This window comes from Prunus persica, chromosome G4, assembly GCF_000346465.2.
Source record: "Prunus persica cultivar Lovell chromosome G4, Prunus_persica_NCBIv2, whole genome shotgun sequence".
Classification (NCBI taxonomy): domain Eukaryota; kingdom Viridiplantae; phylum Streptophyta; class Magnoliopsida; order Rosales; family Rosaceae; genus Prunus; species Prunus persica.
The window spans coordinates 12,985,897-13,000,422 of NC_034012.1; the positions used below are offsets into that span (position 1 = coordinate 12,985,897).

Here is a 14,526-nt window from a genome sequence, read left to right on the forward strand (position 1 = left end):
TAACAACCTAACAAATTGAGAAATTACATAATAATACTGGAGTACGTTCATGTGGTATTACTTGTAAATATGTAGACAAATTATATCACATGACTGCATTACCCTACTACACTAAAATTACACGTCACAATCAACCAACACATGAGAAAATGATAAACAGATGGAACTCTTGCCCCTCAAAGAGCAATAAAATAATAATAATAATATTCCAAAAATCTCCCTAAACTATAAAATACATGGTTTAAATAAAGAAAATAACCCAGCCCTGTAATAAGAAAGCAAATACCAACAACCAAAAATGGTCGTCTAAGAAAAATATACAAATTTCCAACCCAAAAAACGAGAAAAATATACAGAAGTTGTTGACCCGATACAACATTGAGCTCAAAACAAAGCCCAACCAGAAGCATAAATGAAGACGAACACAACAAAATAATATACCCATAACAAAAGCCCAAATCAAAGCCCTAGCAGAAGCCAACTCCATGTCGAGTTAAGTTGTTTCTTTTATCCGAAACCGCCAAATTCATCCGACGGTTCCTAAAGGCGCCTTCTCCGGCATCCATCTCCGTAATTTAACGCGCGCTTTAGAGAGAATCTGGGCAGAGACAGCTCGCTCTCTCTTGCTGTCAGCCTCTGTCCCTGGTTTATTTTGGGCTGAGGCTGTTCTTCTGACTGCCGTATCTTTTTTTAACCTGACGAGCTACTTCGTTTCTCAGAACGCGCCAATTTGTGGTTTCATCGACTTGTGTAAGCTTCGCGGAATGGAGCTTGCTTCATAAGAATACTCATATCTTCTAAGGTATCACGATTGTCCAAAATGTACGACAATACTTGCTTGTTTATCTCAAAGACATTGCACATACTAATTGGATTCCAAGGCTTCGCACCAAGTCTTCACTGACATGCATGCTTAAGTAGGGTCAGGCAGAACCGTTGTTGCCTGATGGGAACTTCCCCCATATTTCTATCAATAGAGAGTTCTGTCACTTGGTCTGAACCTATTTATTCTATTCCTATGACTGTTCAGTGATGGGTTTTCTCCTTTTAGGATTAGGTTTCTATCTCATATCGTGTTGTGGGTATTGTACAATTTGCACATAAACTGTTTGTTAAAATGCCCGAATAGCGATTGCTGAATTTTATATTCACTCACGGATATAATAGAAGTTTCCGATCATAATTTCTCTAACAATAAGAATCTGCAGTCTGACTCAATGGATTCAGAAGCAGAAGCTCTTGAGGAGAAGTTGACAGCTTTACTTGGACAGCTCCAAGCAGAGAGTGCCATTTTGGAAAGAATGGTTTACAAGAACAAGAACCAGCATAGGCGTGGCTCGTATTTCCAGTACCTTATGAAGGTTTGCAAATTCTACGCCTTGTTTATGATCACAAAGCTTTTACTCAGTTGTTTGGTTCCTGAGATAATTGATGAAATAGAAGGAAAATAAAATATTTTTTACTTGCATTGAGTATGCTTGATAGCAATGAATGATTAATTGACGAATTTGGGTGGTGGTTTTTTGTTGCATGGCGTCTTAAAGTCAGTTTTAGATTTCAAACTTACCTGTTTTTGTAGTTATAAGCTTCTTACTCTATTGTTTGCTTGCTGAGAAAAATTGATGGATGAAGAAAAAACTGAATTTCAATATATATTCAGGCAAAGTAGCAGTTAATTGACTAATTTTAGGTTGCTTAGCTTATTAGGGCCAGTTAAATCTTACAATTTAATTATCTATTCTATGTTTTTCTTTACTGCTATGTATGTATGTACGTGGTTTGGCTCACTTTTTTTTCTTTTCTTTTAATGTCAGGTAAGGAGGGATTTGAGGCTTTTACAATCCACTAAACTGGAGGAGATTTTGGGTTGCTGTTTCCAAAGTATCACTGGGAAGAGACCTAAGCAAAAAGTACATCTATTAGAAAGGTAAATGATGGAATTTATATTTTCATCATATGGATCCTATATAGATTAGGCTGATGCTGCATTCCCTTTTTTTTTTTTTTTTGGGGATAGTGGAGTGGGGGTTTAATCAGTATATTTTATATATATATATATGCTACAGTAATTTTCCCTTTTGTTATGGATTGGGACCTTTGTCCCCAATTTGAAAATCTCAGTTGTGTGCTTGATAGGCAGAAAGCTTCCACTAGCTTGAGTACATAATTTATATTATAATCACTTTCCAAATCCTTGCGTCACAGCTTGAAGAGAAGGAAATGTGAAAGTGGAAAATATAATTTCATGGAGCGACTTCTGGGAGCTGCACGGCTTCTGTCACAGGTGTGTTCTTGTTTTCATATAATGATTTGTTAATTTTGCCTTGTTTCCTTAAACTTCATAGTAGTGGTTAACATTGTTTTGTTCTGCTTTATGAAAACAATGTTAACTGCTAGGGATTTCATACTAGTGGAGAAACCTTCCAGTTTTGCTAGTATGGGTTTACAGAGTTATTCAAAGTTTTTCTTGATTATGCGTGACCGGATTTGAGGATGTGGGTATCTGACGTGTTAACTTTCAAAAGTTCAAACATGAGGTCACGTAATCTCTTATGTTTCCTTTTGATTCATATAGATGCCTGTATCTATATTTCAAGATATCTCTACTTGTAAAAGAAGTAAATATCCACATATGTCAACATATTGCAAAAATAATAACGAAGTACAATTTTCTTGACAAAACTGTCCAAAACATTATTAATTTCCCACTCTTCTAAGCCAATGAAACTGCATCGAAAGAAATGTCGGATACAAGTGAATGCAGGTGTCATGTTCTTAGGTTCTGAGGAAGATTGTATCCTGCAAATCATAAGTATGTATGCTTATTGGTTAGCAATCAACAATGTAAATTGTGTCCTGTAATAAGGCCAACTCAAGTTTTGAGAATAAATACTTAGCAATAAAAAAAACACAACTGATTTATCTATTCGTTTATTTTTGTCTGTGTGTGGGTGTGGATATTGTCTGTCATAGGACAAGTTCTTTACTGTATATTTGTCTACTAGGTAAACATCCTTCTTGATGAGCTAAGAATCCAAGATGGAATTCTGTAATAAAGTAGGCCTCAATAGTACTTAGATCCTGCAACTGATTATATGTTTGTGATGAGGACATCATTAGGTGGTCCAGTGTGAAGTACACGCTTTTATTCTAACGTGTTAAATATGTGTTTTGTTTCTGCTGCAGATGGTTGAGCCAATGCTGAAGGCAGCTACGTATCCTTTGCTTACTGGTTAAATATAGTAACTTTCTTGTAACTTTTATAAGATCAGAAGTAAAATTTGAAATTTGATGGTTTTGGTGTGGTTAATATGGCCGCCCGATTGACTGTCATGAATTACCGTATTTCTAAGGCATCCGAGTCTCACCTTTAACAGTAGTTTCTAAACTCTTATGATATACCTGGAAGTCTTGGTAAACAAATTTGTATAACAGAATCACATGGTTTTACAAGTAAGCTGTAAGTAAATTTACATGGTATTAGATTTGTGATGTATCTTTTTATATTGACAAACGATATATTTGTTTCTTATTGAAGCATGATTATTTTTACTGCTGCCAGGGTGTTTATGTGCTAATTTTCATCTGTAGAGAAAATTCAGAAACAGGTCTTTGCCATTATGTATACAGTAGTTTAATGCCTGGATCACCAAGCATAAATTGAAATATGCATCCTGTGAATTTGTTACCCTTGACTATTCTACAGCGAGATATCTACACTGCTCGCTCGTTCATTTTTCATGGGATTTTCTCTGACTATTTTAGCTCTGCTTGCACGACTTCGAGTTTTGGTTCAACAAGTAAATCCAAGTCTTTTTTCCCCCAATACATTTAAAATTGAAATGTACAGATTATTTATTAAATGTGGGTAGTTTGTGGAATATGTGCTCATGTCCTTATCATTTCAGATGGTTCAAGTGCTGAACCTGTTCATAAATTCCCATAAACCTGGAGAGCACCGTATATGGAACTGGGTTATCCAACAAAACAGTAATTTCCTTGTATTCAACATGGAATACAAGGCAAGCTAGCCAAGTGGGTAGTTTGTGTGGATTTATGATGAGTAAAAACAAAAAGAAATGTACATGCTGCAGCAGCATTTGGCTAGTGATATAATAAGAAACCTAGGTGACTAGGTCTCGGTATTAAACATGGAGTTCAGCTATCAAGCGAATTAATCATGTTTAGGATGTGAAACTTGTCCATGTGGCTAGCCCTCAGGAATGTGTCACTTACAAATTTTGGACATTTCTAACTTTGAGTTCGTCCCTAATAGACTAGTAGTAGTTGGACTGATTTGATGAACTTTTCTTTTGCTATCTGTTCTACAGATTTTACTTGATGTTGTTTCCGTATTCAACATGGTTTCTTCTCTCTCCCAAAAGAAGCAATCCATAAAGATAAATCAAGGAGGACTTGAGGTCACCCCTTCTTTTATTCTGAAAATCACTCTGGTAACAGATTGTTGTTATATGCATTCTAGCTTCTATGTTATTTACTGCTTTCTTTATGCACAATTGATACAGGTTTTTAGGGAGTTTTACCCAACAAATGAGGAATTTATCATTCTTGAGTGTGTGTTGAAATCAGATAAGTTTGAATTGCTCGAGAGCACACATAAGAGTGAGATTGCAAGTCATGATGGGGATCTTGCTGTAGGGGCATCATCTGTACTATATCAAAGTGTTGAGTCTTTCCTTGGAGGTCAGTATGTTCATGGTGTTTTCTTAGTTTATCTCTCTTAAGTAATGGTATAAGCAGCATAAATTGTACTTTATATTTACATCATTCTTACGCAATGATATCCTTGTGCACATCTCAATTTTCCCCCATTTGCTCTGTTTATTATTTTGATGTGACATAATCGACATTACTGTTTTTTTAATGTTTGTTGCTTATGATACTATCGCTGCCACATGGATAAGGACATTCGGGGGGCCGGCTAATTATTTTCTGTCATCAACATGACCTTTTTATATGACAAAGGGTAGAGGCTGTTAATAGGCATCATTGTGGGATTTCGATTTCATCTGATTTTTGGTATATACCATTCTTCCTTATTCATATTGATTGGAAGGAAAAAATTAGTTAAGCTTTCTATTTGTAGTTTTCATATGTTATATTGTTATTTTTCTGTTTCTTTGACTTTTATGATGTCTTTAGCATCTGGTAGGTTAGAGGTTCTAAACATTTTTAGATGAATAACCCCACTTGTATCTTTAGTTGTATCCCATCAATAAAATCTGTGTTGTCATAAATTAAGACCTTTTGGATTTCTGTGTATCTGCACAAAAACATAATAAGTTGTGCTTATGCATCTGTCTTGGAGCGATAGGAATACATCATATGTTTCCCAACACATTTTCCTGTATGATGTAATTCTAGTTGTATGAGTTTCTCCTTAGGTTCGTTTGTTCAAGTCTTTGAAAAGTCGACAAGAAGTCAATAAGAATTTGGTTAAACAAAGGTCTACACTCATCTACTTGGTTTACTCGTGATACCACATAGAACAAAAGATAAAGTAGTACATAGTAACTTTGTTCTGAAGTTTTGTTTTTACTCCTCGTATATTTTATTGTTTTGGTTTCCTGTAGTTTAATGTGATTATGGAAATATTACTTGTTGAGAGTTTTGTTAAACTTTTGGTTTGTGCCAGATGATGAAAATATTCCCCAGACGGCAGATGCAAACCACACTATTGAAAAAGTTCCAATCCACGTCACGGAGGATAAGATTGGTTTGTTGTCAGGCCTGTCCAATGACGGTACTGATGGGAAGCTGGTTGAACATTGTGAAGATGGTTCAAACATTGCGGAGACTCCTAGCAATAAGCTTTCTGAAGAAGGTTGCTTGCTACCAGGCTCAAGCTCACCTTCAAGTTCCGATGCATCAAAACTGAGGTCTGGACCTGTTAAAGTGGCATTTGTACAAGTCAAAAGACCTTTACCCTCAACAACAAATACAACTGAAATCCATTTTAAAGAAACTGACATCCATAGCCATAACGAGGAAGAAGATCCCTTGTTCAGTTTGCTTTGTAGTGGAAATGTAAAGAATAGTCTCTTCTGAATTGTCTTTTTTCAATATGAAATTTTTACATGAAACGCTAGGGCATGGAGGTTTAAGGAGCACGAGCATCCATCTTCAGAATTGTCTTGAATTTTGCTCGTTATTATGTTCAGTCCAGAAAAAGGAAACACAAAAAATGGGCTTTATTTATTTATTTCTTTTGGCCAGTTAAGCTGAAGGAACTTTACTACTAAAATTTGAACTCTCCTATTTAAGTAATTTTACCAACCTCTCTCGTAGTTGCATGCACAGCTCTCTTCGGAGGATGTCTAAGAATACTTAATTTTGAATGCACCTATTATTAAGTTCTTCAAGTAATTTTATTAAAACAAAACGAAAAATATTTCGTTCTACCTACATCATATGAAATGAATAATGCACTAAACTATCAATAAACAAAAATTGGGGAAATTTTTTATTTTTTTTAAATAAAAAAAGATCACAGTATCTATGTAAAGAGTATAGCCGGGCGGCTATACTATTGACCCCCCCAAAAAAAAAACCCGCCTAGCGCCCAAATCCCAAGTAGACGTGTCTAAAACAGTATAGCCGTGCGGCTAGACTATTTTTTATAATAGAAAAACCATTGTACAGCTGCATGGCTATACTCTTTTAAGTATGGTATATTTAAAAGGAGTATAGCGGCATGGCTATATGATTTATTTAAATTTTTTATTATAAAAAAGGACTCTTCTAGTTGCATTAATTTATACTTTATAGATATTAATTTGCTAGTTTTGATATATATACTTTATAGATTTAAAGTTTTTAGTATATATTACTTTTATTCAATGATATGCGAAAATTTTGTGTGTAATATGTGAATTTTGTGTGTATTATTGAAAATTTGGTAAAAAACCAAGTGTATTAAACATGAAAAATACATACGTACGTGTACAATACTAATATTAAACGTGAAAATGTTAAATTCTTTATACGGATAATAACTCTGGAAAAGTAAAAACTTAAAAAGAGACAATAGAGACTCGGGTAATGGATAATGCTCTAAATTACTCTTATTGATAAACGAAAATAAGGGAAAAACAATTTTAAAAAAAAGATCTTAGTATCTATATTAAGCGTCTAGCCGCACGGCTATATTATTTATAAATTTTTTTTTAAAAAAAAGCATCCTTGTAAAGCCGGACGGCTATACTCGTTTAAAAATTTTAAAAAAAATCCGAGTATAGCCGAACGGCTATACTAGTTATTGAAAAAAAAAAAGGGGAACCACCCAGCGCCCAAATAGCAGTTAGGACGTGTCAAAAATAGTATCGCCGTGTGGCTATGCTATTTACAAAAAAAGAGACTCCAGTAAAGCCGGTCGGCTATACTGTTTTAAAAAAAATTCCCGAGTATAGCCAGGCAGCTATGCTCTATATAAAAAACGGAAAAGGACCCGCCCAACTAGCGATTGGGGACGTGTCAAAATAGTATAGCCGAATGGCTATACTATTTTTTTTTTTTAAAAGAGACCCCAGTAAAGCCGGTCGGCTATACTGTTTTTTTAAAAAAAAAATCCCGAGTATAGCCCGCCAGCTATACTATATATTAAAAAAAACGAAAGAGGACCCGCCTAGCGCCCAACGCCCATCTAGTGATTGCGAATATAATGGTATAGCCGCACAGCCATACTATTTTTAATAATAAAAAATCGTAGTATCGTTGCACGGCTATACCCGTTAAGAATACTATATTTAAAAGGAGTAGAACCGGACGGCTATACTATTTATTTAAAAAATTTATTAAAAAAAGGACTCTTCTATTTACATTAGTTTTTACTTTATAGATACTAGCCCCTTGAAACATGCTCACGCATGTGCCAATTGGTTTTCTTTTTCTTTTTTATTTTATTTTTAGAATTAATAAAAGATAACAGGGTAGTTATGTTCCATAAAAGTAGGACCTATTATCTTATTTTATTTTTAATTTTAATTTTTTTAATATTAAAAATGTAAATTTATCATATTATCCTCATTTAATTAATAATTTCAATTCTTAATGTTTGAATTAACAAAGGGCATTTTCTGGTATTTTGAATGTTTCACCATTCTTTGCCTTTTGCTTTATATATATAGATTAATTTGCTATATATTTTATAGATTTAAATTTTTTAGTATATATTATTTTTATTCAATAATATGCTAAAATTTGGTAAAAAACCAAGTGTATTAAATATAAAAAATATATACGTAAGTGTACAATATGAGTATTAAACGTGAAAATGCTAAATTCTTTATACGAGTCATAACTCTAAAAAAGTAAAAACTCAAAAGAGAACAATAAAGACTCAGGTAATGGGCTAATAGTAATGGATAATCAAGGGTATTTTCTGATATTTTTGAATGTTTTACCATTCTATGCATTTTGCTTTATATATATAGATTAATTTGCTAGTTTCGATATATATACTTTATAGATTTAAATTTTTTAAATATATATTATTTGTGTTCAATAATATGCCAAAATTATGTGTATATAGCAAAGAGATATTCAGTCAGTGAATCTCCCTATAGCAAATCATAGTTTCATTTCATATGGGTAAATTATATGATGTAGCAAATCATAGTTTCATTTCATACATACCTCCTTGATTCCAATTCAATGCTGAACTCGTTTTTTATTGAGTAGGTGTAAAATGTAAACCGTGTGATACAAGTAATTTAAAGACTTGCTAGCTACTTGTAATTTTTCGCTTCAATGTTATGTAATTGATATTAGGTGCCATCTAAATTCTAATGACATTTATTTTAGTTCCAGAGAAAAAAAATAAGATATTGGAGGATGCTAAAAGGTTAATATCTGAGGATATTGCGGCTTGTTTTATTAATTATTATCATGATAATTACAAGATTAGCAAGTAACTATTGAAGTGGTAATTGTTGAGTTCTTTTGTTGTACTTCCTAGTGTACAAAGTATACGTGAACGTAGCATACCCTCCAACAAGAAACAAATTAATTGTCTATTGGTTTCTCCAACACACATGACTCCCCATTTTGTTCAATGACGATTACATTTCACTTGATAATATATGCTTCGCACGGTCGCACTAGTTATTTTCGTCCATTTTGTTATTCTGGTTTGTGTAAGAAACATGAACAGAGTTCTTAAATTTTCCTCAAAATCTCAAAATTGGTCGAGCATGAGTCGGTTTATTAAGTGTATTGGTTAGATTTCCAATCATGTAATTTAATATTTTAATTTAAATATAAGGGCCGTCCCTACATACACGACACATATATTAGACAATCATATTCGTATGTGACATATAAGATCATCCATACCTTTTGCTCTTTTGCATTTCACAAATATAGTAGTATACTCTTTCATGACTAAAAACTAGAAGTGCATTGGAATTAATACTCTTTCATGACTAAAAAGTTTCAAAGCACTGTGTTCAAGCAAAGTCATGAAAAATCGCAAGGTTTCTCATCCACATATTGTGGCCAAAGTGATCTTGATATTTTCCTTTCCTCACCTTCTAATTTATTTACTTCATAATGTCCCCAATCATATAGGTATATACTATAAACTTTTCATCAATTTATAGATATTAATTAATGACAGTGTTTGATTAATTTGAATTAAATTACGTTGTATATAAAACCGTTTGATATTTGACAGTTGATGATATATGCAATGGATGCAAAAGAGGTTATTAAGAGCTTTCAAACGTCTTAGCAAAGCTGGTTAGTGGAGGGTGCTTTAGTAGATGAAGTTAGGGGCCTTTTTAATCTTTATGCTAGCATTTTTTGTCAATTTGCTCATCTGGAGTGTAATCAGGTTGCTTATCTATTAGGTAAACATGCGATTTTGTCTCAGGATTTTCAAGTTTGGCTAGAGCCTGGTACTTTGTGGATTTATGCTGTGGTACTTTTTTTTTAAAAATCGGATTTTCTTTCATTTGGGATTTTTAAAAGGGGCCACACTTACTGTAGTTCAGATTTTATTTTTGTATCCTGAAATCGTTGTTTTAATGAAGTTATTTTCTTTGATAAAAAAAAAACAAAAAACAGGTAGACATAAGATAATGAACACAAATTAAGAAAATAGAAATGACTTATATAAAAGTAAAGGGCTTGGTTGAGGCTCGTTCGTTTGGGACTTTTGGATTGCTTGGTGGTTGAAAAGGACAAAGCGAAGACCAGGACAGTGACGTTTCACTAGGATTTTTCGTGGGAAAGAGATTTTAATAGTGGAAACTAGAAAATTCTCAAGGAAGGCATAGAAATGGTACATGCTCTGGTTCAAACAGCACCACTTCTCCTCCAAGGTTCTCCTTCTCCTCCTCCCCATGTCTCTAACTGTAGGTACAAATCTCACCACCTTCATTTCCCAGTCTATAATTTTCTTATTATGAGGCAATTTCTACTCTAATTCCACCTTATTTTCTTTTCTGAAAGAATCAATGTTAATACTCAAATTCTCTCATTTTCTTTGCTGGTTTTTATCTTTTTGGCTCATAATCTTGTTACAATTACTCATAAATGGTTTGGTTTTCTTGGGTTTTTAAATTTTTATTATGCTCCTCATTCTGGTGCTCAAAATGCATTGAAAAATAATGGGAAATGAGAAGTAGATTTTCTGGGTTTTGGTTATTACAAATGGGGTCGGTTGCAAATGGTGAGTATAAGTAATGGACACAAAAAAAAATTCCTTGTATTTCAGTTGTGCACTGTCAATTGTCAATGCTGGAAAAGCAAGGTGATTTTTCTTTGAGTGAATAATCTTCAAAATGTTTAATAAGCTAACTTTAGATGCACACCATGAGCATTGATCTTGATCTTCAACTATAGCAATTCCCAAATGATACTACATACTTGTATGTAGTTCCAAATGCAAATATGCCTCTGTGTTCTCATATCCAAAGCGACAACCAATTGTATACGGTTAGGTTTTAAACACATTTTGCAAGCTAGTGTTGTGTTTCTTTTGTTCTTATTTAGTCCAAAGAGTGACCTTTTGCTCTCCTGTTTTACAGGGGAGTGCCTGGTAAAATAATGATGAAGTGCTGTTCAGAGCAATCTATCAGCAGCAAGCCTCTGACCAGACATGTTTTATCTAGCTTTGCTGCAACGTTAGTATTTGTCTCTCAAATAAACCAGGTTAGTAGATTTAATCTTTTGTAGTGTTATAGGATGCTAGAATTGAAAACTTAGTTCTGACAAAGCGTCCTCCTTCAGGAGAAGCAGAAGATTTAGATTCCTAGCTGGTAAATTTGACTCATCCAATTGTATAAAAACTTTAAAAAGGATAGGTGTTGGACCAATCATTTCCTTGGGTTACATCTTATAAGCTCCCAGTAAAAATTTAGCCCCTTCAGATCTACATTTGTTTCAGTTCTTTCCCATATCGGGATTGTCAGAAGATTTCTGATAGAGATGCTTGAGCTTTGTGTTCTTGATCTTTGATTTAAAACCTTGTAGAACAATGAGTTGTCCATTTCGTTCAATTCTCCACTCTGTAACAACTTACTTAAACTAGATTAGGATTTTCACGAGAATTCGTTGGATTGATGGATAGAAAGTTTATTAAGGAATTTAGTCCAAAACTAGATTTCCATACGGTTGTAATAACAATAGATATTAGGTATTCTTGTGTCATCGCAGGAGCTAGAGGGTACTTGATGCCTTTTACTGCTTTTGGGCAGGCTGTTGCATCAGATGCTTCCCATCAACGAAATATTTATGAGCTCGCAAATGCCCCTGAAAAGACAGTTACTCTTCCGCTTGATAAGGGATCTGATGAAGGAGGTGAGAAGCTAATGATGATGAGAGGCATGACTGCAAATAATTTCAACCCTATTAGATATTCTGGAAGGTGGTTTGAAGTTGCTTCGCTGAAACGTGGATTTTCTGGGCAAGGTCAGGAAGACTGCCACTGCACCCAGGTAAATTCGGGTATGTGTAGCTATTGCGACTTTTGGTGTTGAAATCTTGCTTCTGGAAATAATGTAGATATGATAGGAGTTTAGGTTCTCCTGCTTCTGTTGCGTTGGACTTGACTGCAGATCTGAATTGTTCAACCTGCTCATCAAGCATTCGTGAGCTGTCTAGTTGTCTATCAATAGCCTTTCCAAAGTGGTCCAAATCATTCTGAAAGCAATATCAGCTTTCTTGTCATGCTTTGCTTCCCATTGTTTATGGATAACAGGTTTTTTCTGCCAAATGTTAGCCACCTAATTCTGACTGCAAAAACATTTCGACTTAATAAATTGCAGGGTGTGTATACATTTGATATGGAGAAACGGGCCATCCAGGTTGATACCTTCTGTGTTCATGGTAGCCCTGATGGATATATTACTGGCATAAGGGGAAATGTTCAATGCCTTTCGGAAGAAGATTTGGAAAAAAATGAGACGGTCCTAGAAAAGCAAGAGATGATCAAAGAGAAGTGTTACCTCCGTTTTCCAACATTGCCTTTCATCCCGAAGCAGCCATATGATGTGATTGCAACTGATTATGACAATTTTGCGCTTGTTTCAGGATCAAAAGATAGGAGTTTTATACAGGTACTTACCCATGAAATGACTTTCATATTACAGGAATATTAAGTATTCATGTTTATCTGCGTATAATTTTTGGCATTGATATATTTCAGATTTACTCCAGAACGCCTAATCCTGGTCCTGAATTCATAGAGAAGTACAAATTTTACTTGGCCAACTTCGGATATGACCCAAGCAAAATCACGGACACCCCACAAGACTGTCAATCAATGACAGATAGTCGGTTAACTGCAATGATGTCCATGTCCGAAATGCAACAGGCTTTAACAAATCAATTTCCTGCTCTGGAATTGAAGCGCTCTGTCCAGTTTGATCCCTTTACGAGTGTATTTGACACTCTAAAGAAGCTTGTGCAGCTTTATTTTAAGTAGTCCTGAGCTGGTTAGTCTTGCTCTTCTTGTTCCTTATCCGTTCTGTTCTTACCAACCAGCCAAAAGAGAGAATATGTTGGTGTGCAACTACTTCAACTACAACTATACTTTCATATCATCCATGATTTTAATTTGTAATCTACCTCTAATTGTACATCTTGGAAACAAGTCTGGGTTCTTGGCAATGAGATCAGCTCTAGGAAAAGTTACACTAATAATTACAGTTTGTGCCACTGGAAGCAGTGCCCTAACTACAAGAAACACTTGCAAGAAATGGGGATAGCAAAATGGTGCTATTCCCGTTGCAACCAAGTTTTTCTCCCTGACTCATGCTAGGGTACCTACAATTTTGATGGGTCTTTTTATTTTTTGGCTGATGCTTCTTGTGTTGTAGAAATGCCATTTTCTAACTCTTGGCCAAGAAGCCTTATATCTATGCAATCCCATCAACTCCCACACACAACTTTTACCCTATATATTTTTTTCCCTCTTGTGTTTTTTGTTTGGTCAGAAAAATGGTTTAGAGGATGGCAACAGGAAGATAGCTAAGAAGATATATTACATACCCATCAATATAAAAATAATAAAAAATAAAAAATTTCAAAACAACAACTATTTTGGGATGTCTTCAAAAAAAAAAAACAGAGAGTAAATATCTGTAAATAAATAAAATAAAATAAAATGGGTTGAGTTGGGCCAAAAGAAGGCCCATAATTTCCCAGCTGACCCGCACCGACAACATTCAATATAAAACTGGAGCCTGGCAAAAAGGGAGGGAATTTTTTGGTAAGCAGTGTTTTCTCGGGAGAAGCAAAAGGCCAAACGAAACCAATGAAGCTCTCGTTCTCTCTGCCATCGAAACCCTCTTCAAACCCTAACCCCAAACCCTCAACCGCATTCAACGACAGCAACGCCGACACAAACGACGACGGCTCAATTCAATACGTCAACGAATTCGACGCCTCGCAACCCCTACGCGGCGACCCCAAAACCCGCGTAATCCCTCCGATCCCTAACGAATGGCTGATGAAACCCGAATCCGAGAATCGCTCCGAGGTCCGGTCGCTCTCTGCCAGGATTTCCAACGGTCTCAATCTCCGGCCGAAGCTCGAATCGGAGAACGGGGAACGTGATGAACGGTTGAGATCTGCAGGCGTGGATTTGGAGACGCTGGCGCTCCAGAAATTGAAAGAGGACTTGGAGCGGTTGCCGGAGCACAGGGGAATGGAGGAGTACAACGACGTGTCGGTGGAGGGCTACGGGTCGGCGTTGCTTGCCGGGTACGGGTGGTGTCCGGGCAAAGGAATAGGGAAGCACGCTGAGAAGGATGTCAAGGTCGTGGAGTTCAATCGGAGACCGAACGACAGGCACGGGTTAGGGTTTCGTATGAGTCGTATAGACGACCAGCAGTGAAAAAGGATTTTTAGGATGGTAGTGCCAAAATTACAAGGTGTTTTCCTTGTTGCAATTTTTTTATTTATAAATAGCTTGTGCTAAAGTATATATCAACACATTATTAAACAATCTTTTGAAGACTAGTGGTCTCAAATTCAAATTTCTACTATCATATGGGATCA

General features: G+C 35.3%; 3 protein-coding genes across 5 annotated transcripts; all 3 read left to right on the plus strand.

Annotated features, from left to right (window-relative positions):
* LOC18778589 lies at positions 208-6,243 on the plus strand. Its single transcript, XM_007211372.2, has 9 exons — positions 208-802; positions 1,209-1,361; positions 1,815-1,927; positions 2,206-2,284; positions 3,187-3,215; positions 3,707-3,800; positions 4,332-4,421; positions 4,527-4,704; positions 5,657-6,243. The coding sequence occupies exons 2-9, from the start codon at positions 1,218-1,220 to the stop codon at positions 6,067-6,069; spliced, it is 1,140 nt and encodes a 379-aa protein (XP_007211434.1). The 5' UTR covers positions 208-802; positions 1,209-1,217; the 3' UTR covers positions 6,070-6,243.
* On the plus strand, positions 10,172-13,167 carry LOC18778237 (chloroplastic lipocalin). 3 transcript variants are annotated; one of them, XM_007211501.2, is made up of 5 exons: positions 10,172-10,380; positions 11,052-11,175; positions 11,721-11,960; positions 12,291-12,581; positions 12,671-13,167. In XM_007211501.2, exons 1-5 carry the CDS (start codon positions 10,301-10,303, stop codon positions 12,947-12,949), a joined length of 1,014 nt encoding a protein of 337 aa, XP_007211563.1. In that variant the 5' UTR covers positions 10,172-10,300; the 3' UTR covers positions 12,950-13,167. The 3 variants fall into 3 exon arrangements, with proteins under 3 accessions (XP_007211563.1, XP_020418260.1, XP_020418261.1); XM_020562671.1 differs by lacking the exon at positions 10,172-10,380 and adding an exon at positions 10,405-10,959; XM_020562672.1 differs by lacking the exon at positions 10,172-10,380 and having other exon boundaries at positions 11,087-11,175; positions 11,680-11,960.
* LOC18778361 (protein MOS2) lies at positions 13,573-14,526 on the plus strand. The gene has a single exon (XM_020562673.1). The coding sequence runs from the start codon at positions 13,781-13,783 to the stop codon at positions 14,360-14,362; it is 582 nt and encodes a 193-aa protein (XP_020418262.1). The 5' UTR covers positions 13,573-13,780; the 3' UTR covers positions 14,363-14,526.